The following is a 24,902-nucleotide window of genomic DNA, read 5'->3' on the forward strand; positions in this document are numbered from 1 at the left end:
AATAAAGTCGAGGCTGCATTTTTACACTCATTCCCAGCTCCCGTAAAAGCAAGCGGGTCTTCTTTAAAGTCGTACCCCCATGTCAGTACTTCCTCGCTGCTTTTTCGCACCCTTGATCTCGACAAACGCAAAAAAAACAGTAAGGAATACCGGTCTCTCCAGGTACATCCACAGATACTTACTAACTCTACATCGGACAATGGCATCGGCAAGTGGCGAAGGGGGAGATGGGAAACCCAAACATACAAACCGTTTGCAGCACTCTAAATCACCTTACCTACTGCAGCACAAGCACAACCCTGTTGACTGGTAAGTTTCTGATCTGAGATTCGTTCTTGAAAATCTGACGTTACTTTGATCATAAAAGTCTTTCATGCGTGTGGACAAACTAGACATTTCACTTTTGTACGTAATAATTTTATACATGTTTATATAAACAGGCGTTGTCTTTGACGGTTGAAAAGGGTGTTCGATTTCCATATAACATGAATGAACATACAAGCAACTCGTATGAAATGTTTTGTCTCCCGTTGCCTGACTTTTTTCATGGGAAAGTTATAAAAGATACTGTAAAAGTTTTTCTAAAGCCCCTGAAATTACACTCTTAAAGTGTTACGGTACTCAAACCCATTTGTATATGTGGTTTAGGATGGATGCTCAGAATCTGATAGCGATTTGTTAACAAATTTACAAACAGAGGGTGTAAGGGTGGTAACTAGGGCTTAGAAAATGACCAACAACGTGTCACTCTTAAAAGAAATTTCTTGGGTTAAACTTGGTGTTAGGAAAATTTATAAACTTATATCATGTACAAAGTGGTCTTGAAGCTGTCCCTGCTGTATTTTTGGTTGCATAAAATGTAATGACCCTTCCCCCCACATTTGCACCAGTCCTCCCCTCTCTATCAATGGAGGTTCCTATCAAATTTCATCACCAGGTTTCAAAATTAAAATTATTTATCAGGTTTCCCTGGGGAGATGAAGCATTTGACAAGCAAAAGTGAAAACAAACCTATTTTTCTATCTGGTAAGTGAGACAGCATTGTAATTCATTGTACTTCAGAACAAAAAACTTTTTAAGAAACATTCACCAGACTGAAAACCTTTTCCACCACAACAGTTGAAATATGTCCATTTTTTGATGAGTGACTTTTGCAAATTTTCGGAAGAAGGAATGATTGTCATTGCTTAATTACCAGTAGAAAAACATGTTGTGGAAAAATCATTTCAAGAGAGTTTGTCAGAAGCTGGATCATTGTTTTAGATGTCATACGTGTCAGAAAGGTGTGTGATAATAATGAAACCAGTGGTAAATACCAATGATATTAACTTTAATTTTTTACTTCTAATACAGTGGGCTATTCCACCTGTCACTGGTGCCATGTGATGGAAAAGAGAATCTTTGGAGAAGTTTTGAACGGAGGACGCGGCAGGATTCCTCAAATGACAAATTTGTTTCAGTTAAAGTGGATCGTGGGGAAGAAAGGGGCCCTGATGTGGGGACCAATCCAGTTTTAATATGGACTTATTATTCCAGGTATAAAATCAAGAAGCAAACAGACTGCAAATTTTTTAAAAGTATAATTGGGCCAAAAGTTTGGCATATAAGTTACTGATTACTGATTGACTTCTCTTGATCTTTTGCACCCAATCTAAATTTTTACCTACATTGCTGATGGTGTGTATTTTCAAAAAGCTTTTTTGGAAACCATCAGTGGCTTCAAATGGAAAAATTGTGCAGGTCTATGTAGAAGATATCAGGATACTTACAAATCCTCTCTTTTCCTTGGATCTGAAAAGATGATTCCCCCTCCCGACTGATGGTAGTATTAAAACAAGTGGTTTTACGTTTCTAAAAGAAAAAACTTTGTGGTGGTGCTGTGAATGGTAGGAGAGCTATAACAGGGGGTAATTTTGTGTTATTAAAAAAACTGAGTTGAAAAAAACATAACAATTTTGGCCATTGTTAAAAGAGTTTAAAGGCTTGACATTTTTAGGGGGAGGCGCTAGCCCTTCTTCAAAGCAAATAGAGGAATTGTGGGGTTGTTTGTGGGTTTATATTGCTAATTGCTATTAGGTATAGTTCTTTCTCGTTAAGTTCAGGCCCAAGAAAATTTGATGTTCTTAATCTAAAACCCCCCCAATATCTCTTTTAAAATTAATTTGTTTTTTGAATTTCTCATTAACTTAAATCTTATTGAAAACTTTGTCTTAAAAGGACAGTATAGAGGAAATTTAAAAAGGCAAAAAATGATCAACTCTTCTTTACTTTGTACAGGGCTAGGACTGGTGGTGGAGGGCTGGCCAATGAGTGGTTTTGGCTAACTCCAGGACTTGAAAAAAAAAACATTTGTGGGTGAAAACATATTTTCCTTTCCTGAAGGAAACCAGGTTGGCGGGCAGGCCCAGGATTTAGGACAATTCTTAAACCACTTTCTAAGCAGGTTTGTTTTCAAACAAACAGATTAGTACCTTCCATCTAAGGTATGATTGGGCCAAAGACTGGGGGCAATTTTTATAGCATTAATGAATTTTGAGGCTAAATGGCAAGCTTTCCCCAAACAAGGACTAAAAAAGTGGGAGAGGAAAATTGAGGAAAAAAAATTCTTATTCTTCCTTGTGTGACTTGATTTTTTTAAAGTCTGATTATTACCACTGCTTTTTTTTTTTTTGAATATATTTGTAGTAAAGCCCTCCCAGAAAAAAAATTTAGCAAAACAAATCATACACAAAATCATGAACTTTCTGTTTTTGAGTCTTCATTGATACCACAGGCAAAAAAAAAAAAATACCGGAAGGAACTTATCAAAAAAAAAAAAAGGGAAAAACCCCAGAAAAAAAAAATGAAAAACAAGCCCTCAAAATTCATAGGACCTGTTAAAGGCACTTTTTTATTGTTTTTGGAGTTCTCTTTTTTTGTACCTAACGTATTTTAACACTGATATGGGCTTTATTTAAGTTCTGGCTCAATTTTCTTGGGCTTGTGTCTGTGATCCAAGTTTAAGTTGGTGTAATGACAGGTAGGGAATTTCTGAATCCTTTTCACCCCCTAAAGAGTGACTACTGTCTAATTTCTCCTTGCCAGTAAAACCTCCCCTGAAATTCCACCCCACATGAATGGATTGGTCATAAGGAAATATACGGAAAATGATTCACCAAAACCTATAGAACTCTCTTAATTTGTTTCAAAACAAATTCTCCTTGTCAGCAACCTTAAGAACATGTCATAAATGAACAGTATGGAGAATATGCATGACTGATGTTTGGAGTAAAGGTTAATCCTTTCCTTCTTGGTTTCATTCCTTGTTACAAGCTCTCAAAGTAATTCTGTTTTTTTTTTCAGTGTGAGCAAAACAGGGAGAAGCTAACACAACAAGCAATTAAATTTTATCTGCTATCCACCAACATACAGGAGCAGTGCACAAAGGTAGTGAGACAGAGGGTTTGCCAAGTACAGACTGCATTGACAAACTGCTAAATGACATGAGCACAAGTTTTGATGAAGAATATGGTGGATATGGAGGGGCACCAAAAGTTTCCTCAAGCCTGTGAGTAAAAATTTGACTTTTAGCTTTCTTAGAAACATCTTTTATTACTTTCTAAATGGCTGTAGTGTCTTATCCAATACATTTTCAAAGGTTGTTGTTACTCCTCTCTACAGTACACAAGTTGGAGCTTCAAAAGCTTTCATAAAAATAGTGACTGATCTAATTTGTAATGTCTCTGTTTTCTGCAGGCCAATTTCAACTTTCTCCTAAGATATCCTCCTATAAGACTGGGTCTGAAGATGGAAAGAAGGCCCGTGGTATGGTCTTGAAGACTCTGGAATTCATGGATAAGGGTGGAATACATGATCATGTTGGACAGGTTAGCTTTTAAGGCTAATTACTAGCAAGTGACCCTGTAGCAAGGGGAATACCCTGAGGGTGAGGTGTATGGTCAATGGAACTCCCAATTTTTGTTGTGAAAAAACAATACATGGGATTAATAAACTTAACATGTTTCAAAATTAATGCCTAAGATTTTTTTTTGTATAAAATTGTCAGAATCTGAGAAACTGCACACCTACCATTCCTTACCCAATACAGTCAACTGATATCAAGGTAGGGTTAATGTTGGAATAGGGGAGGGGTAGGTGCACAGTTGTTCAGATACTGACATTGATCCATATTTTCCAGGTACCCCCCTCCCCTTGGTAACTTCTCCCTACATTCCTACTTGAGGACAAACTGAACATCTAGCTGATACCTAAATGTTCAATTAAAATTTGCATGCTGGAGACTTTGTGTAGTGGGAATCTGAGCCATAAAATTTTCTTGTACAGATAATCTTGCCCCACAGAATTGAATGGTCTCATTTTGAGCCCTAATTTGTCAATACTTTAAAACTAGGACCTTTTACCATCTCAAATTTGCATACTCTGCTAACTGTAAGTGTATTTAAACCTCTTTAACTCTGTAACCCCAAGGAATGACTAGCATCTATTTTCTCCTTACATTATCACTAGTGAATAAAACAATAAGGACATGAGAATTAAGGAGGTGATCACCAACTAAAGAAGCTCTTGATTGTTAACAAATTCTCCTTGTCAACACCTTAGGAAACTTATAGGGAACAGAAAGGAGAATATGCATGATGATTTTCAGGTGTAAAGGGTTGAAAAGAGTCCAGCATTTATGTACTTTAAATGAAATAAATATGTTTTTTTTTTCAGGGTTTTCACAGATACTCAACAGATCGTTTCTGGCATGTTCCTCATTTTGAGAAGATGCTGTATGATCAGGCACAGCTGGCTGCTCTGTATGCTGATGGATTCCAGGTAGTATAACACACTCAGGGTATTGTTTATTGTAAACATATCTACTTTAATTAAGATGATTTGGTTTTTATTAAATGAGTTGACTATGTAAATTGGCCACCTTAGAGAGTTTGTGGAGCTGTTGTTTGTGGGTTGTGTAGTTTGTAAACAGAAAGATGGAGCTAAACCACACACAACCTGCAATGATCAAGTGCTGTTTTCCCCTCTTTACAAAGTAATTGAGATTGACTGAGAAGTGATTGAGACAAATGCTTGGTTGCCTTTATGCATAATTATGATGATCTCATAACTTTTGTGATCTTTCCCTTAGGCCAGCAAAAATGACAAGTTTGCAGAAACTACAAGAGACATCTCGTTGTATGTTATGCGTGACTTAAGCCACAAGGTATGAGATTGCAGTATTACCTCTAATCATATTTAGTGGTAAGTGCATGCAAACTGAGATCAATCATGGGCCTTTAGGCCCTAAGAATTAAATTTTGCCTTCTATTACCTGAGGACAAAAAAAGTGACAAAAAGAAAGTAATACAGCTGTAAGAACTTCCTACAATATTTTAAGAATGTGGAAGTGAAACTTTGTCTTATGCACAATTTAAAAAGAATCTCCACAGCTACTGACATTTTTTAATGGCAAAGACCTGAACCCTTTAACTCCCATGAGTGACCAAGACAGAATATCTCCTTACAGTCTCAGTACAATATCAAGTAGACAAGTGAAGAGAATAGAGAAAAATACCAATTAGGGTATTATTAGTTGATCCAATACCAAATTCTCCTAAAACTAACATCATAAGAATTGTTTGGCAGACAGTAAAGAGAATTATGAATGAGACCAGAAATGAAAGGGTTACTGCTGAGGCCTATCTTGTTTTTGGAAGCATTTAGTGACTAGGTGTGAAGTTATTCACTCTAGACAGGTCTGTTTGTTTGAACCATATGTACTCTTAGGTGGGAAGGGACAATGAGATTTAATTTTTTCACCTTATTCCACTTACTAGGCAGGTGGTTTCTTCTCTGCTGAAGATGCTGATTCCTTACCAAGTCAAAGTGACACTCACAAGCAAGAAGGAGCCTTTTGTGTTTGGGAGGAAAAAGAGATCAGAGACTTGTTATTAGAGGAACGGGTTACAACCAAATCTGGCGAGAAGGTTCCTGTGTCCTTCATGTTCTTAAAACACTATGGTGTGGAGAGTGAGGGAAATGTCAAACCTCACCAGGTTTGACAACTTTGTTTTCTGTTATATGTACTAATGATTCGTAATCCCTATATCTAGTATCTTGTGGGAATTTCATAATGTCTGTTAGAGATAAATGCAGAGTTAATGATTTGCCTCCGGCAGACGAGTTTAGTGTATGTACTCCAAGTTGAAGTGGAAATATACCAATCGCAATGTGAACTTTTCTTGGCCGGCTCGATAAAAATTTTTAATTAGAGGCTGGCTGATTGACTGATTGACTGACTGGCTGGCTGGCCAATCGACTGATTAACATGACTGACTGACAAACCGACCAACCGACTGGGTAATTTAGTGTTATCAACTGAGCTGATAGCGCAAATTGACCGCAGTAAAGAGTTATTAGCATTAAAACTCTTTACGGTGGCCAATTTACGTTATCAACTCAGTTGATAATACTTATTACCCTGTTATACTCTCCCACCGACGCAGCATCACAATTTCTTTACTTACTCCCTTTAGTGACTGACTAACTGACTGACTGACTGATTAGCGGACTAATTGACTGACTGATGTACCTGAGTTTATCCTTCCTATTTCTTGCAGGATCCTCATAAAGAACTTCGAGGCAAGAATGTTCTTATTGTGCGGGGCAGTTTGGAAGAGAGCGCTCGAATATGTGACGTTGACGAAGCGGAGGCAAAAGAGCAGCTTGCCAGAGCTCGAGAAATTCTCTTCGAGGAACGACGGAACAGACCACCTCCTCACTTGGACACTAAAATGATCACTGCTTGGAACGGTAACTCTCAGTAATTGAATTTTCTAAGCTTTAGGACTAGTTTTCAGCGGTGAAAGTACACACGGGAAATAAGGTGTTCAATCGTCTCAGCCAATCAAGTGCAAACTCATCAAAACAGCGCGAGAAGGGATGACGGTGAATTTATGTACGAGAATTATAGTGTTCAGTCGTCTTAGCCAATCAAGTGCAAATCCAAATCGTGTGGAATATGGTTCACGTGTTTTTTTACCGCGCTTTTTCTGGTTTCACGTTTTCGATTGGATGTTACGCAATAGTAAAGCTATCGTCTTTTCAATGGTAGAATAATGATCAACCTTCCTGGTTTTTAATGTTTTGTGGAAAAGAAAAGAATGATTAACTTTGAAAAGAGAGACAACTCTATGCTCTCATGGCCTACTAAGTTTATGGAAGCAAATTTTAAATGTAGTTTATAGGCTTCGTTGTTCACTATTAGCGTTATCCTTCACAAGTGGGAAAAAAATCTTAAAATAACAATTTGACAATGTTCATGCTCGTTTCTAGGCTTAATGATCTCCGGTTTGGCGCGTGCGGCCCAAGTTCTGGGTGAAGATGTGTACGAGAAAAGAGCAGCAAAAGCAGCGGAGTTCGTGAAGAAACATTTGTTCGATAAGAAATCCGGGAAGCTCTTACGGAGTTGCTATCGAGGCGAGGGCGGCGAGGTTATGCAGATGTAAGTAACGACGTTCCCTACGTAATTGGCAGACTACGAGCAGTCCCTCATCTTCGACGAAGTCCGTCGCACGAGTCAAGAAACAGAAAAAAAAAACGGCAAAAAAAAATTTACGTTGTGCGCCACGCGGAGTTTTTTGCATGCCCCTTTCTCCGCAGCGCGCTGAAATCAATTTTTTTTTACTCGCGCGACGGACTTCGCTTAAAAGGAAACAATGCTGGTAGGCTGTGCATTTAGAGGATAATTCAATCTTGTTATTCCTCTTTTTAGAGATACACCAATTGACGGGTTTGCAGACGACTATGTGTTCATGATTCGCGGATTATTAGACTTGTATGAGGCTTCTTTGGACGAGCAGTGGTTGGAATGGGCCGTTGCGTTACAAGCCAAATTAGACGAACTGTTTTGGGACAGTGCAGGAGCTGGGTACTACATGGCGACCTCTGATGATCCTTCTATTCTTGTTAGGATGAAGGAAGGTTTGAAGGATCTCATTAGTAATTCTTCTTTCAATCTGCTGTACAATTCTTGTAATATTAGTTCGGAGAACTTGCTATTGGATCAACTTATAATCTGCTAATTGAAGTTTTTCGGTATTTTCCTCACTTGTCTGCTTACTATTTGTATTAACATTGTGAGGAGAAATTCTGTCTCGGTCACTCGTGGGAGTTGTGGACTAAAGAAAATGTAGTGTGACAAAGTTTATTTTCAAACGTATTTGGTAGCCTCTGCCTCCTTCCAATTGTGTTCTTCAATCCCAGAAACAAGGAAACACCGAGTCATATTTTTGTATGACGAAGTGACTAAAGTTTTTTTTCGTGTTTGTTAGGGCGAGTGGTAGGGGTATCGGAAGTTACTAGTGTCTACAGGCCTCTTCATCGGAGCCCGGGATCCAGGCTAGTCCTGTTTAGGGGACGAATTTTGTAATCTGATCGAGTGAGCAATTCCAGATCGGAACAAAATTTTTACATGGGATATTTTCCAGCCTTGTTACCAACATCCTGGTCACAAGCTCCCAGATCGTAATAACCAGGCCTTTGTTAGCCCGTCATCTGATATGCTCATCTTCACTAGAACTTTAGCAAAGAAGAGAGATGAGTTGTTGGAAACTAAGAGGAGGTTCCTGGATTCGAGGGATATGTTGTGTAGAACGATGTTTCTTTTACTCCTCAACTCAAATATCCCTTTACTTTTTCAGCTCAAGATGGCGCGGAGCCCAGTGCTAATTCCACGTCTGTTGGTAACTTGATTCGATTGTCCAGCTTTGCAGATCAGAAGTCCTACATAACCAGGGCAGAGGAAATCATAAAGGCGTCCGTAACCCTCCTTTCCAAGATTCCTCTCGCTCTCCCTGAACTAGTGTCAAATTACATCATGTATCTTCAACCTAGAAAACAGGTAAACATTTTAGTTAAGTTTTTGTGTGTCCCGCAGCCCCTTAGGGAAAACAAGCAAATGACTTGAAGCGTGGGAAAACGCAAGTGACCAGGTCGCGGTTGTTTTTGGTTTTGCATCTGATTGGTTGAGACAATGGTATGAGTTTTCTAAACCAATCACAGGGCAAAGTTAAGTAAAACCAAAGCCGTCTCGGATCACGATATACACTCAGATGAAAATTGCTCCAATGACTAGTTCAGTTACATGACTTGTTGCCACATCTCAAAGTAAATTTTTTTTTCAGATTATTATTGCGGGCGATCGAGACTCACAAGACACTAAGGATCTCCTAAAGTGCGTCCACTCCCATTACATGCCAAACAAAGTCCTCATGCTATGTGATGGTAAACAAGACGGGTTCCTGGCATCCAAGCTCTCTGTGTTCAAGACATTGGAACGGAAGGATGGCAAAGCCACAGCTTACGTGTGCGAGAATTACACTTGCTCGCTTCCCGTGAACTCTGTCGAGGAACTAGAAAAGATTCTCTCTAAATAAGTGTTGCAGTGTGGTTCCCACCGTGTTACAGTTCTCGTTCAATAACGTCGGAGCTTATCAACTTTCCTTACAACTAAACACCATTTTCGAAGAGATAGGCTTGGACCGCAGGACTAGCGAAAAGTTTTGTGTTTTTGGTCGAGCGTGGGCAGGTGCGAGGCGCACGCGAAGGGTAAATCACACGCGAGAAGAAGCGCGGAAACACGACTTCTTGTTGGTTAAATGGTGTAAATGGTGGTTAAAAGCATAACGTTATGCGTTAAGGTGGCATTCTGCTGATCACAGGATATTTGAAGAAAAGAAACCTTTGTAGCGTAAACGGATTTTTAAAGGAGCATATCATTATTGTAGTACTGCATGATAAGTTTTAACGCCAAAATGTTGGATTTTTTCACTCGTAGAATAACCGCCTAGTGAATCCAGAAGTGTTTGTGGAAACAGTCAACCAAATCTTTTATGGTCTCCATTTGTCTTTCAGAGTCAATTATTAGATGTTATTAAAGCTATTCTGTACTTTTTGAGTGCGCTGAAAGGTAGATCGAAAGGCCTGGGTTCGATCCCTCTGGGTCACTCTCTCATACCCAAATTCTACCGCGTACTGCTACAACCGCTTTGCCGTGGCAGGTCTAGGTACTAGACTACAAGACTTTAAAATTACTCTCGCAGTGAAAACTGTCGGGAAACCTGACTAAAAGCCATGGGGGAGGAGAGGGAGGAAACCCCTCAATGTAGGGGTAATTCATACATTGGAAAGCAGCAGCCAATGTAGCCGCCTTCTTTTTTCAAAGTGGTCAGAGATAGTTTTCCAAGACGCCTACCGGCTATGTCAAAAGCGCCCCAAAATCAACTTTCGTAGTCGAACGAATTTCACACATTTGTTTACCAAAGGATCGAAGCTTGAAGTGGTGGACATGGCATGACGATCGCTATTTTTATACTAATACCATGGGGAAACCCATCAAACAGTTTTTAAGGGACGGTCTCGAAGGTTCCTCGATAGATTTTCTTACAATTTCAGGATTTTCTCTTTTCGCACCATATTAATTTTCAACAAATTAAATCGAGCCGTTTTGAAATTATGATACCACTAAGTTTACAGACATGATAATGTCTACGGAATGAGCTCTAAATTAAGTTATATCCGACAAATAATCTTTATTTTTCGTTGGACACATTTTCAATATGTTTTTGCCATTATGCTAAGTTTGAAACTATTTCGTTGAGTCGAGGAGAAACTACTGCGTCACGAATTAAGATTATTTTCAATTCTAATATTTACTGGGCTCTAATTTAGGTCTAGGTCCGCTTATCATGGAAAAGCCTCTTTATGATTTTTCCAAAAACACCGTATGTGAAATTCGACATGTGTGCAACAATTTAGATTCGTTGTTCTTGACATTGAGATAATGTTATTCTGGTAAAGAGGCCGTGAAATGTCATCCCTTTACTCTCATGGGTTTTTTGTTACACCCGTGGTATGAAGATGAAAGCTATTGTCTTTTTTGTTTGTTCTATAATCAATGCCGTTCGCTCTTATTCGAATAATTTTTCATACATTAGCGTTACCATTCGTTCAATTTTCACTCGGGTTATTCAAACCGTAGGCGGCATTTTTAGTTGAACAAAAGGAAAGGACAAACGGTCTGTCATATTCGTACCTTCAGCTGAACAGAAAACTGAAGCAAGAAATTAAGCTGCCATGTTTTCTGTGACTCCAGCTCAACCCCTTGACCCGCCAGCTTAAAAGAAACGGAATATGCCTATGCAGGAAGCTAGGAAAATGATGGAAGCAAAAATACCCCCAGCTAATTGCTTCATAAACTATTGAAACCACAGTCTGCGCCGGTTAGGATATCAGTAAAAGGAGACGAACGAATGATTAGCCGGAAGGATATCGGCGAGGTTTTTTACCGGGTTGCACTGGTTTTCGCTCCTAAATTGAATCCTACCTAAATTGACGTTTGATTCTTGTAGATTTAGAGTCGCGTGGGCGGAACAGGGGGGAGGTTGGCATAAAGTACTGATAATTTATTTGTATTTTCTAGATGGATGAAAGTGAGGAATTGGTAGAGGTGGTCTTAGGCTGGTAGAAGAAGCGTTGGTTTTTATTTTCATCTGCTTTTTTGAACTATTGCCAAATTTCAGTGTCTTACAGTAACGCAGGTGTTACCTCCCAGAGTGACTTCTTGTGGCGTGATTAGTGTGTGTTTAGGGAAAAACTGACAGGCGTTTTACAGCCGCGGATTGGTAGCCTGGGAACAAGCTATAGAGTAACGAGCTCATTCTTGTCGAGTACGTCGAAAATAAAATAATTAAAAAGCGACGAAAGAGTAAATATACCCGTATTTAATACTCACTTTAGAATGGAGTTTTTGAAGAAAATAGTGCTATTTCCGCTAGGCGCGATGTCGTGTTTTTCTCAACTTCGTTTTCTCGGAATGGAAAACACACGTTAGCGCATGACATGTAGGTGGTGTGCTCATGCGCTTTGTCAAGAATTATCCCATAGTACTTTTTATGGCGAGGTGAAAAGCATCATTTTGCCAAGTTATCCCTTACAGTTCGTGAATTAATTTCCCCCACTTTTCTCAATCATTGCGGAATTTTAACGCTGAATATCCCAGTAGTTATTCCAGCTACGAAATTATGCTTCTTAAGAGCGACGCAGCGAGGTAATGGCGGATAAACGGAAGCTACAAGGTAGGACGAGTTCATGGCTTTCCCTTGATGTTTTTTTGACTTGCAAAGATTTCGTCCCACTTCCTTTTTTCATTTTGCCTGTTTAATCCTAGGTGAAATTGACCGTTGCCTAAAGAAAGTACAAGAAGGTGTAGAGACATTTGAAGATATCTGGCAAAAGGTAATTGGAAGAGTTATAAGTCAAACCGTGAAGTTCGAACAGGCCATGATTGAGATGCTATTCTCAGCACGTTAGGCTCACACTTGGACAGTTTGGATGATAATAATAGGTGACGTATTCTTTTAGGTTCACAGTGCGTCAAACGCGAATCAAAAAGAAAAATATGAAGCAGACCTCAAGAAGGAGATCAAGAAACTACAGGTTTGGCAAAGAGTTCATTTATGTTCGTTTTGTCGTTTGTCATTACACCGTACAACCCTCGCATCATTCCCAGTTCAGTTTGCCGCCAGTTTGAAATTTAAAGTTTGTTGAATATTTTGCAGCGGTTGCGAGACCAGATTAAGACCTGGATGGCGTCTAATGATATCAAAGACAAGAGAACTCTCCAGGAAAACAGAAAACTTATCGAGACGGTAATGTATAGAGTTTGTTTTCTTCAAAATGGCGTCCAAGAGTAGCGCCATTTTTAATTATGGTATAGTTACATTAAGACTGCTATACATTGGCGGCAATTAACTTAGTGTTTTCCAAACATTGATTAGTTATCTTATAATTAACTTACAACCTTTCTCGAGGGATTCTTGAGAACTTAAAGGTTGAAGTAATTTGTTATTAAACATTGTCTCTTTCTCTTAGCAAATGGAAAGATTCAAGGTTGTTGAGAGAGAGACTAAAACCAAGGCCTATTCTAAAGAAGGTATGTATTTTATCAAATTGAAGTATGTTTTGTCACCAGAGCATTATATTGTAAAAGAGAATTATTTTCAAATGTCCTTCAGGAAGGGGTTTTGTGCAGAACCTAATTATATACTTTGTCTCCTTGAAAAAGCACCCACGCTCTAATAAGCATCCTTCCTCAAATAACGCCCACCTCCTGGGCAATATTGTTAATCAAGTGCCCCTCCCAAATAAGCACCCCCTTTTCCTTCCTCACTTCCTTAATATTAGGAATACAAGGAAAACCTATTTCTAGGGCCACTTTATTTATAACTTTTTAAGCTAACCACAGTTGAATCAGTAGAGGAGAATAATAAGCATCTCCCTTGAATAACCACCATTGAACATGCTGAAATTTTAAATAAGCATTTGGACACTTAATCAAGGGAATACTTTAATCTAAGTAATAATTTTGGTGTTAACAGGACTTGGACTTGCTGCAAAGATAGACCCTGCAACCAAAGAGAGAGAGGAGGCCAGTATTTGGATTACAGTAAGTATAGTTTCTAGAATCACCATAGGCTGAGGATTTAACCAAATCTAACAAGAGTTTTGATGACTACTGTATCCTCAGATTGCATTTCTGATAAGCCAGAAGTGAAACCATTCTTTCTTGTGATCTGTCTGGGAAGTTTGCCCAATAACTATGTGTAATCAGAAATTTGAATGATTGTCTCTTTTTTGAGTTAATGGTGAATTTGCCTGTCACAAGCCATGTTATTTGAATATTGCTACTTCTAAGATTATCCCAGAAAGCTGACCACATGAATCAGCAAAGTAAGCCAGTGTTATTTCTATTTTGGAGCAAAAGGGAAATACTAAAGTTCCCTGATTGCTTTTCTCATTGCAGGAAGTCCTGGAAAGGCTACAAATAGAGGTGAGTTTACCCAAGCACATTAAAAGAAATGAAATGTCTGTAATGGTTGATGCATGGCCTCATGTTTACATTGGTTTAGGTTGTGGTTCACAAATATGTACCTTCTTTTGAATGTATGAATTGAATGTAGAAGATTTTAAATAGGTCTTCTTAGAGATTGGTCATTTTTTTTTTCTTTTTATTCCAGGTGGATCAAATTGAGTCAGAAATTGAACAAGTGTATGCAGGATCACGCAAGAAGAAACTTGATAGAGATGTAAGAGTTGTGTTCACATGTAAACACTTACATACTAGTTGAGCAATGATGATAGTAAACTAAAAATTTATCAAATTTGTTGAAGAAACTAAATGCTAAATAGGGAAATGATGTTTGTTCTTTTTGTGTTGGGTAGCTTTTGGCTGGTGTAGTTTAGTAAATAAACCCATAAACAGGATTTGCACAGGTCCTAAAAATAAGACAGGCCTGGAATTTGGTAAATAATTTTCCTAGACTGGAAAGTTCGGGATGAGGACTTCTGGTATTGGAAAGTCTTTGCAATTTGGAATCCAGTATCAATTGAAACTGTTGGTATTTCTTTATAGGCATCTTTGCCATCTTTAATTCGTAAGAAGAAACTTGGTTGCCCCTGAAAGTTAAGGACTGCTATGTATATTTGAAGTCCTGAAAAAGTCCTGGAAAATTGTCTCTTGAAAGTGTACAAACCCTAATAAATTGGCTTGTTTTTCCTATTACACAGAGACAAGATAAGGTGGATGAATTGCAAGAATGGGCTGGTAGACATCGGCACCACAACCAACAATGGGAGGTGTGATTAGAATATGAGTTGCCTTTGGTGTTGGTGATTATATTGGTTAAAAAATAAAAAATAAATAGAAGCATGTTTGATGGAAAAGAAAACCATTCATTCGTTCATTCATTCATTCATTGAGTCATATTGTGACTGGGAAATTCAATTACTTGTTGTTTTGACATTCCTTGTTAGCATGTACTATAGATAGTTTAATTAAACACAGGTTTGAACTGCTTGTCATCAGTAGCTGACACTCTGTTGTGCACTTGATAGTTATGGGACATGGTCAATGGAACAATTTTTGACTTTGCTATCAAAGCACTTTGCTTTTTTCACATTGCAATGTCAGTTTGTTTCTTGACTTCTTATTTACTTCAGATGTCATTGCTGGGTCATTGCTGATAATAATTCTTGCTTGTGTGTAATCTTTTTGCAGACAATCCTTAGAATGTTGGACAACTGTACAATACAACCAGATGATGTATGTCTTTTATTTTGTTTGCTTTTTCCTGGGTTTTTATGACTCAGTTAACTAATTTACTTATGTGTAACATATTTATCACTTTGTTGAAAAAACTTGCATTAACTTTTGTTTTGGTATTTGTCTCCATTGTTATAGATTAAGAAGTTACAAGAAGACATGGATTATTATCTAGACTGCTACAAGGTATTCAGCTTGTCTTATTTCATGATTAATTTTGTGGTTTACTCAAATTTTGTGGTTTGTTTCGTTTTGGGGGCTTTGGCATCTTTGTGAGCATGTAATCTGTTTTGAAGGAACCTGACTTCCAAGAAAATGAATTCATGTATGATGACTTTGACCTTGAAGAAAACATTGCAGCCTGTAAGTGTTTCTCCTAGTTTCAATCAGTTATGAATCAATTTTTTGAAGTATTAGCAGTATGTACATATTGACTGGGTGAGGGCCAGATGGGAAAATATTTATATTTAACCAATTTTGTACTATCATGTATCAAATTTTGGTGATCACTGTTGTAATAACAGGAATATTTTTATACCTCAACTAAGTTAGTATTTATTATTGAATTTTCCTTCATAGTAAACACTTTGGCAACTTCCCCTACTGAAGATGATGACATAATCGTCAATCACAATCATGTTCCAATGTCTCCAAGTTCTACAATACCTCCAAACTCTCCTGGCACCCCAGGCACTCCAGGCACCCCAGGCACACCAACCACAACTGGACCAAACTCAGGCACAGGGACCAAGATAAATCTGGTAACTCTAAACAAAACTTTGCTTTGAAAATTTAAAAGAGGATTCCCTCTTGCTCAATTAAAAAGCACATTAATTGGATTTGAATTTTAAGTTTTTCTTATCTTCTATGATGGTTTTTTCATTAAGCTTATTCATGTACATTACTTAATATTGGAAAATCAAGCAATGGCTGAGTCTTTTGTCAGCTTACAGTTGTGAATAAAACTAACTTTATTTAAAAACTGATATGTACACTGTGCATAATTGTTTCTTAGTTACAGTTTTGTTCTATTATCGTGGTCATATAAGTGAACTGTACGTACTTGTGTGATTGTAGCAGTTTTATCCTCATGGTCATATCAAATGAAAATGATATTTCTTAAGTTTGGAAAGGAGTTGCAACAGATGTCTTCTTTTTTTTTCTCCATGGAGAGCTGGGTTCAAATAATAGGATTTTTGTAAATTAAAAAAAATTAAGAAGAGGACCATTTAGTTAAAAATAATTATGATTCTTCTTAGCTTGCATCATTCCTGAGCATGTGGTTATCATGGGATTCTGTCAAAGAAAACAGTTAAACTTCCCCATAGTATGATGCAATTACATTGGCAGACAGGAATTTTGAAAAACACTGCCAAGTATAAATTTGTGCCTAAACACTGTGCTGGTGTTTTCCAAAATACCTGTATGTTTGCTTAACACAGTTATGTTCATAGTACCTGTTTACAAGTATTATTTTGCTAATCAAAGCTGTGCTCCCTGGAAGATAATGGGGTGCCTCTAGACTCTTGACCAAGGAAGGTGCCCTGTTTTCTTACAAGCTTTTGTTGACACAAGCACCTGTGCTGGATGAAGCACAGCTCTGGTAATAACAAGGAGAGTTGATGATGTAAATGAATTTATTGTTTCCAACAGAGCTCACCAAGGAAAAACTCAAAGAATGATACTTCACAAGCAAATAGTTTGCCAAACAACTCACCCCCTCGGACATCAGCCTTCAAGATGAACAATTCAAGTCAGCCTGTAGTTACACAGACAACATCAGCAACCACTACTGGTCCAACAATTATAAAAGCTAGTAAGTTTTAATCTACCAATATTTGAACTTGCAGAGTTTATAACATTCTGCAAAACAATTATCTGTGAATCACTTTACTAAGGAAGACATGATAAAACTTGTGAAATTAACATTATGATAGTAGAACTTAATCGACAAAAGTTTATCAGTTTAATTACTGTTAAATATTGCTTACATTTGTAAAATTAGGTCTACTGCTACTACTTCCACTACTACCCAGACTAAAAGCTATTTCCCTTGAAAAGCTTTTATAGTCATTGTGTGTCAGCTCACTTAAAATGTTTTTTTTTTTTTTTTTGCCTTCTATGATTGTTCAAGTTAGTGCAGTTCTACTAAATTTGCTCGTGTGCTGGGTGGTTGTGTTTGTGTTTGTGTTTGTTATTAGATTGTCAGTCTTTGCCCTGTGCTAGATTCATCAAGTATGATTTTGCTACCAATGTTGTGCAGTTGTGGTTGAACCTCTTGGACTTAATTTTATTTAAATCAAACTTCTCATTAACTGGAAACTCAAAGTAATTTCTTCTAATTACATTACAAAGTCTTTCACTGTCAGATTACCCAGATTTCCAAGTATCATAATCTATTTTACCCAAGCCTTGGCTGCGCAAGTTTACAGGGTTTTACTTGATACTGTTTAACTTTTCTTGTTGACATAAAAGTGTTCCTGGGCTCTGATGTGTAAACTCTACCCATATTTATTGCTTAATCATCTTCATCATCTGACTCTGTATCACTACCAGTTCAAAATTGCTTTAAATGTAAATCCTTGGTTTACTTTTTATTGTTTTCCATCAGGTAATACACCAGCAAAAGTTGTTAAGTAAGTGGTTTTGTTACTACCATGTGCCTTAATGCAAATATTTTCTTCAGTGAAATACTTTATTTGGAGTAGTCAGGTTTTACAATTTAATGCAGATTTCCTTGTGCCGATTCATTGTGCACTTGCGATGTATGACAAATGAGAGAGAGAAAATATGTGAAAATTTTTGGCCATGATTTTTGTGGCAAAAACTCCATTGGGGATTAGAAAATGATAATTTATTCATCTATTTACATAGAGTCATTGTGATGTCAGAACTTTTCAAAATTTGTTTCCCCCCCCCACACACTTTTCTTGCACTCTCATGACATGACCAACTTGATAATAATGTTAAATTGATATGTTGTATCTTTGTTCTAGTTCAACAATCCACACAAATGCAGTTGAAAATCATGAGGCCAGTAATGGTGAGGAGCCTGTTCAAAAGTCATCACAACCTAACACACCTCCTCCACCTGTGTCAGGATATGCTGTGGCTGCAGGCGCACAACAGAACCATGTTGAAAGTGCACCTACATCACCTGCAGTTTCAGTAGTACCAACAAGACCAGTGAATCATATTTCATCGGCATCAACGACAGTACCAAGTAGTTTATCATGGACTAGTTCAGCGCCTGGAAATGGCACTGATCTCTCCACACATACTAACCACTTTCCTGGTAATTTCAACAGTACGTTAGAATGCACAGGTGAAAGAGGTTTTGATATGCCTTTTTAAGGCACATTTCTATGTCTTGATTAACTTCTCTGGTATTATCTTAATGATAGTCTGCTAAAAGGCCTTTTAGGTACAAGGAGAGAAAACTAAAGAGGAAGCTTGTCTTCCAATTCCCTTCCGTTAGCTCAGGCTGACCTCCCCTCTGCCCATCTTGCTTAATTGCTTTTTTTCCTTTATTGACTTCATTTTTCCTTCACTCTTTCATGCATATATGGATTATATATTGTTTTTTTGTTTATTAATTTTTATTTTAGAATTTCATAATCTGATTTATTTCTTTTTTCTTTAATTTCTTTAATTTTGAAATATGTGGTTGGTTTTATTCTTTGTCTACTTAGAGAAAGACATCTTGACTTTTTATGTACACAGGAGTCTTAATCCAGGCTTGAAACACTTGTAGCTTTGAAAGACATAACACTGAAATGTTAGGATAGAAAACTGTAACAAGTATCATTATTCTCAGAATCAATAGTTCTCTAATTTGGCTTATGCAGCTACTGTGTGTTCTTTGGAATGAACTAATTTTACTCTCCTTTATGTCTTAGAGTCAGAAAGTGTTGCATCGAGTGTGGCTGATTTTGTGTCATCAATTGCATCATTGTCCATTACCTCTCCCCCAACGATATCAACAGCAGTACCACCTTCACAATCCAACTCCTTACCTCCATCATCACCTAGTCTTAATTCTGTCCTGGGGATGAAGCCATCAACATCTGCAACACAGGTCCCGGTACAACCAGTGTCCACAAGTATGACCTCATCTCTTCCTCCAACTTCAGTACCGGTTTCTGCTCAAGGGTCAGATTTAAGTGGGTTTAACTTGTCAATGACTGCACCCCTTTCATCAAATTCTGGCCCAGTCTTACCTAACTCTACAGTGTCAATGGGAAGTGAACCCTTAGTATCATCTGCTAATCCACCAGCATCAATTTTAAGCGGTTCTCATCTCATGTCAAACTCAGGACCAACTCAGGTACTGAAAGTTCATGACATTTTACATTCTCTTTAATTTTGTTTTTTTAACTTTACCATGGCTGCTGATAAACCATAACACCTATGGCACAAGCTAAAATGTAGGGGCCAATAAGTTTTTCACACAAGTATCAAATTATACAATGAAAATAGATCAATTAGAAATGAGAAAAATACTTGTGATGCTTCACCACTGACTGAAACAACATGAATCCTAAGTGACAACACCAATGCCATCAGTAACTGACAGTAACAGTTTCTTACATTCTCACCAGGTAACAGTGTGGATGTGATGTTAAAACTGTTACTGCATTTGTTAAATTGAAAGAGAAGAGCGCTGTTTAACATGATCGCTATTTTCCTCTTCAATTTGTAGCAGCCTTCAACATCTAATTCATTCTCATCATTGAAGTCCATGGCTGCTCAAGCAGTGGCGACAGCTGGATTGAACAATTCTATCTCAACGCCAACGGACTACAGCACAGAAAGTAGAGGTGACTGTGGGAGGATTGGGTTTGTTGTTGGCACTTGTTATGGTAGTCTGTTCACAGATCTTCTGTTTCTTTTTGATCACTCTTTTTTATCACATGCAAAATGAAAACCGTGGCATAATTACCAAATGCCAATCGTGTGCACTGTTAAAAGGGTTGCAGTTAGTCATTCTGGTGAATGCACTTGTAAAAGAAATAAAATAGTTTGTCTCCTGATCTGTGGTCAGTTTTGATGTGGATTATGATGTTTTGACTGCATAATAAAGTCTTGCAGTATTCACGAAGACCAAAAAAAAATAGTGGCCATTCACATTGAAAGTGACTACATTGGCAGGCAAATGGTTTTGCTTCTGATGCTTACCATATTCTTGTTTATAATGTTATATTACCATTATTTTTATTATTATTATATTTTTACTGTATGTCAGGTCTGTTTGACTCAAGCAGTAGTCAAACAACAGATAAGACCAAAGCATCGCAAGAGACAAATACTGCGCATCTCCAGCCATTACTGGGTGTGGCTCCATTAGGTCCTGTGCCCCTAAACAAGGAGAGGTGTTATCAGCTGGCTATGTTGGAAACTGCATATCACCACCTACCTCTTCCAGCTGATTCGGAGAAAGTCAGGTACAGTATATCTTTTACTGAACTTGTGTGCCAGTGCAAGAGGTTAAATTGAAAACCACAGTCACTCTTTCAACTCAAATTAACTGTGCGTCTCCTTCCAATTTGTATGCAAGCTTGCATTCAAATTCAATAATTCACCTATGGAGTTTCATTTGACATGTGAGGAGTTGATCAATTTTGTACTTGGTTTCAATTGCAATTTAATTTAAAAGAGGAAAATTTATTATGTAGAAGGGTAACATTCTACCACAACATGTATGCTGCTTTCATTTATAAAATTAGGAAGGCAGCACTTATCTGTTAAATTTAATCAAACTCTACAGTAAGGATTCTTTCTGTATCAATCAGTGCATCGTTTCATTGAGAGAGTTACCCATTTGCCTAACCCTTCCTTCTCTCCTCATGGAAGAGTTAGAAGGCAAACTGACAAATTATTTGTGGCTACTTGTAATGTTTTATCACCCACCCAGGGGTAGGAGAAGGATCAGTGATACTACTAGTTCTTCTGTGTTACTGATGTAGACCGTCTCTGTGTGAAAATTAACCCTATAAATGATAATATTTCAACTTATCCTTGTACGTCACGTTGTTTTTTTTCTTCTGTAGGCAAATTATTTGAGAGTCAATTTGATTTTCTTCTGTCAACAGACCTTATTTACAGCGCAGCCCTTACCCAACACCAGCGCATCATCATCAACATCCCCCACAACATGTAGACTCGATAGAATTCTTCCAAAGATTGTCCACGGAGACGCTCTTCTTTATTTTTTACTACCAAGAGGTGAGCCTCTGAATTTCAACAGCGTTACACGTGTGTGAATTATTTTATTATTGTCACATTCAGTTAATACTCGAACGTGAGGCTCCCGCGGTCGGATTGGTAATACTCTCTAATACTCTCTTACAGTCATTTATACATTCCTCTCTAAATAAGTGGAGATGGGCTTGTTATATCTTGATCTTTTATCTTCCAACGTCAGTATATCCCTTACTGTTCTCTGGTGTTTTGATTAAAGCCGGTTACCGCTGGTTTATCGCCGGCCTATAAGTCCTCTCACCACCGTCTGTTTAGGCTGCCAGCTGGCTCCTTTGTTTGGGTTTGGCTTCTCGGCACAGCTCCCTTTTACACCATCGGCAGGTTCTCTATACATTTCCTGTGTGTGAATTAATGTGGTTATCACACCCGGAAGTTGACTGAGGGTTTAACAGTTTTTCGATTCTGAAAATTGCAAGAAAATGTGGTGAGTCTGATGAGAATTTGTTGATGGAATTCTAGGGAACGAGAGCACAGTACTTAGCAGCAAAGGCTTTGAAGAAGCAGTCATGGAGATTTCACACCAAGTACATGATGTGGTTTCAGAGACACGAAGAACCTAAGGCAATCACGGATGAATATGAACAAGTAAGTATATGTGACCAGCGGTCCTTTAATCCAAAGAGAAAAACCAGCTTAGTTTCTGTTCCTTTCTGCCGGCCTACGGATCGAATAACTAATCAACAGAAAGGCATGGTCGGGCGTAGAGAGTGGCAAAATCATAACAGCAAAGGGAATTATAACAAGAAGCTTAGCGAGCATTCAAAATAAGCCTGAGTAGTTGGCTTTAAGTGTGGGAAACTGTGAGAGATTGGTTATTTTTAGAAGTTTGCACCGGGGTTTTTTAGAGCGGGAAAAAGAGCGGCATAGAGCGGGAAAAAATTAGTTCATTCCCAGATTACTTTCGACACTTCATCGAAAGTTGTGCTAGCCTAGAGGGTCATCTTGGGAATGACTACAAACATTTGTCAATTGTTTCATGAGGTGACTCTAGGGTTTCCGTGCGTGGCAGCTTTATTTTTCGTTCACGGGCGTGGACTCGCGCGTATGGCAAAACTAACTCTTGCACTTGTTCTTTCAGGGCACCTACATCTATTTTGACTACGAAAAATGGGGTCAAAGGAAAAAAGAAGGCTTTACTTTTGAGTATAGATACTTGGAAGACAAAGAACTCCCTTAGAAGTACTTAGGAACGGTTAATAACCAGGCATGGTCTAAATCGCGGGACACTAACAAAGTTCACCCGAGAGCACGAGCAACAAAGGGTCCATGAAGAGCACAAGGCACATGGGCCTAGTGCTAGCAAACAGAACGTGGAAATGAGAGAAATCAAAACGTACATTTTGTATGAAGCGCTTGACTCGTGCATTTTTTTTACCGGCTGTGTCTACGTTGGGTTAGTTTCAAGGGATTGACGCAGCTGATCTTGACAGCTTCGTACGACCTCGTCTGTTTTATGAACACTGGCTTGTTTATAATTGTAAATATGAATGCTAGCTCTAACAATTCCGTTCATTAAAAAATTGAAGCATAATGGTGTGGCATTTTTTGCGTCCCAAAACTTCCTTGATTTTTGCCCAGCTTTGAGAGCTCATCTAGGTTTAAAAAAATATATCTAATATATCATATATATTGATCAGCTCCCAGTTGGCTTGTTAGCTCCGATGGTAGAGCGTTGCACCGGTATCGTAGAGGTCATGGGTTCAAATCCCGACGGGCCTGAATTTTTTTCCATCTCCTATTTTTAACTACTTGTTCAGTAGTGTTCTTAGCTGCGAGGATCTCTTAAATTCATAGCTACTCTCCTTGAAAAGATGACGGTCCGTGAATCGAAGGTTTCTGCCTTGCCCCAAATGGCAATTTGTTAAGTATCTTCGGTAGTCTTCGAAAGATGGGTCGTGCCGAGGAACGGAAGGCGGCGACTCACTGAAAACAAACCACAGGGTAATGACGTCTACGGAAAAGGGCAACTATCACGAAGTGACATGTTCTCAGGCTTTATTAGAGTATGTTCAAGCCTGTTATGAACCATACTAAAGCCCCGTTTCGAGATCCAATTGTTTAGAGACCCCTTAAGTTATGTCTGGAGGGGCTGTGTCCTCGTTCCATTCCCTATGCATTCTCTCGTCGTTGCCAAAATCATGCGGAACTGAGCTTAGGGTGTAGTCCCTAGTCGGGAATTTTGATCACTATGAGTATACTTGTGATTCACTTGGAACTCTATGGAGGACAGAGGGAAGGGTTGGAAACAGGATCTAATTTAGGACAAAGCCCAAACCCCATTACAAGGCTACAAATACGACAGACATTAATTGTTTGAAAAAAATTCGTTTCCTTCCTCGATTTATTTACAAAACCTTCGCGCAACTCATGACTCTGTTACCGGTATTTTACATAAATAAATGTCTATCAAAAAAAGAAACCTGTTACTGAACGGAAATACACATCTACTAATAGAATTCTGAATTCTTACTATCTCTGTTTTCTAGACTACGCTCGGCACCCTCCGCTATAGCAAAGGTTTGTTTTTTTTTTTTTCTTAACTTACTAAGTCAACGGAAACCGCAGTCTCTAATATGAACAGTAGGATGAGATAGTCCTCAATTAATCATCACTCTGCTTATTTCTTGGCGGCCTTCTTCTTGGGTGTCTTCTTCGTTGGGGTCTTTGCTTTCCTTGCAGCTTTCTTCGCAGCAGGTTTCTTAGCGGCTGGTTTCTTCGGGGATTTTTTAGCGGCCGGTTTTTTCGCAGCTGGTTTTTTCGCAGTCTTCTTTTTGGCAGAAGGCTTCTTTTTAGCTGCTGCTTTTTTGGCGGCTGGTTTCTTGGCTGCCGGCTTCTTTTTGGGTTTGGCTGCCGGTTTCTTGGCTGCAGGCTTCTTCTTCGGTTTAGGTTTAGGCTTCGGCTCAGCGGCTTTGTTGACCTTGAAAGAACCAGATGCTCCTACTCCTTTGGCCTGAATTAGCTTGCCAGCAGCCACAAGTCTCTTGAGATTGAGTTTCACTTGTACGGCAACATTATCTCCTACTTTGTAATGTTCCGATATATATTTCGTGATCTTCTGGCGTGAAGATCCCGTTCGCTCCTTCAACTCTTTAATCGCTGCGATAATCATTTCTTCGTACTTCGGGTGCTCGGCGGGCTTTTTCGGTGCCTTTTTCTTGGGTGCCTTAGCTGCGGCTGCCGGTGCATCGCCCATGGTGACTGATTATATTAATGTAGTAACGAGGTTCCACGGAATAAATCGATCGCGAAACAATCAAACTCACGAACTTTCACTCGGAGTCGCTTGGGGAGAAGTGACGCAGCTACGAACGCGCATCTTATTCATACATCGTGTGCGGACCACTGAGGAAACACACACGAACTGTTGCCATTTCAGACGGCCATTGGCCTAGTTGTGCTTCTTGTCCCAATGTTTCGTCCTATATTGGATAATCTTTTGGAGCGATTTCAAAAGTAATGGTCGTTAACGAAAGTTACTTAGTGTGAGCTCCTAGAGGTG

The 24,902-nt window shown here is 38.6% G+C and overlaps 3 protein-coding genes across 6 annotated transcripts; 2 read left to right on the forward strand and 1 right to left on the reverse strand.

The window, feature by feature from the left end:
• Positions 1-44: 44 nt before the first annotated feature.
• On the forward strand, positions 45-9,934 carry LOC131782974 (spermatogenesis-associated protein 20-like). Its single transcript, XM_066171446.1, is given in 20 exon segments — positions 45-309; positions 964-993; positions 995-1,026; positions 1,354-1,394; positions 1,397-1,495; positions 2,243-2,335; positions 2,337-2,402; positions 2,405-2,443; positions 3,343-3,373; positions 3,376-3,551; positions 3,736-3,760; positions 3,763-3,866; positions 4,714-4,818; positions 5,129-5,203; positions 5,817-6,035; positions 6,600-6,792; positions 7,315-7,483; positions 7,754-7,962; positions 8,682-8,881; positions 9,165-9,934. Coding segments are annotated over 20 exon segments (2,388 nt in total). The 5' UTR covers positions 45-79; the 3' UTR covers positions 9,417-9,934.
• A 1,983-nt stretch (positions 9,935-11,917) lies between these two features.
• Positions 11,918-22,934, forward strand: LOC131782986 (CCR4-NOT transcription complex subunit 3-like). 4 transcript variants are annotated; one of them, XM_059099722.2, is made up of 22 exons: positions 11,918-12,116; positions 12,209-12,276; positions 12,403-12,477; positions 12,600-12,689; positions 12,913-12,973; positions 13,419-13,486; positions 13,844-13,870; positions 14,058-14,126; positions 14,608-14,676; positions 15,098-15,142; positions 15,281-15,328; positions 15,439-15,505; positions 15,722-15,903; positions 16,796-16,958; positions 17,754-17,778; positions 18,139-18,476; positions 19,042-19,469; positions 19,848-19,962; positions 20,388-20,586; positions 21,235-21,367; positions 21,863-21,988; positions 22,482-22,934. In XM_059099722.2, the coding sequence occupies exons 1-22, from the start codon at positions 12,092-12,094 to the stop codon at positions 22,578-22,580; spliced, it is 2,520 nt and encodes an 839-aa protein (XP_058955705.2). In that variant the 5' UTR covers positions 11,918-12,091; the 3' UTR covers positions 22,581-22,934. The 4 variants fall into 4 exon arrangements, with proteins under 4 accessions (XP_058955705.2, XP_058955704.2, XP_058955706.2 ...); XM_059099721.2 differs by having other exon boundaries at positions 11,919-12,116; positions 19,845-19,962; XM_059099723.2 differs by having other exon boundaries at positions 11,919-12,116; positions 18,139-18,467; positions 19,845-19,962.
• A 778-nt stretch (positions 22,935-23,712) lies between these two features.
• LOC131782975 (histone H1-delta-like) lies at positions 23,713-24,692 on the reverse strand. Its single transcript, XM_059099708.2, has one exon. It carries the CDS (start codon positions 24,594-24,596, stop codon positions 24,021-24,023), a length of 576 nt encoding a protein of 191 aa, XP_058955691.2. The 5' UTR covers positions 24,597-24,692; the 3' UTR covers positions 23,713-24,020.
• Positions 24,693-24,902: the final 210 nt, after the last annotated feature.

Source organism: Pocillopora verrucosa, chromosome 8 (genome assembly GCF_036669915.1).
Source record: "Pocillopora verrucosa isolate sample1 chromosome 8, ASM3666991v2, whole genome shotgun sequence".
NCBI classification, from domain to species: domain Eukaryota; kingdom Metazoa; phylum Cnidaria; class Anthozoa; order Scleractinia; family Pocilloporidae; genus Pocillopora; species Pocillopora verrucosa.

Excerpts from the sequence above, each read along its gene's own strand:
- LOC131782986 (XM_059099721.2), top strand. The coding sequence starts at position 12,092 with ATGGCGGATAAACGGAAGCTACAAG. Across the intron at positions 12,277-12,402 it reads TTGAAGATATCTGGCAAAAG|GTTCACAGTGCGTCAAACGC; the intron begins GTAATTGGAAGA and ends GTATTCTTTTAG. Across the intron at positions 13,871-14,057 it reads TGGAAAGGCTACAAATAGAG|GTGGATCAAATTGAGTCAGA; the intron begins GTGAGTTTACCC and ends TTTTTATTCCAG.
- LOC131782975 (XM_059099708.2), bottom strand. The coding sequence starts at position 24,596 with ATGGGCGATGCACCGGCAGCCGCAGCTAAGGCACCCAAGAAAAAGGCA.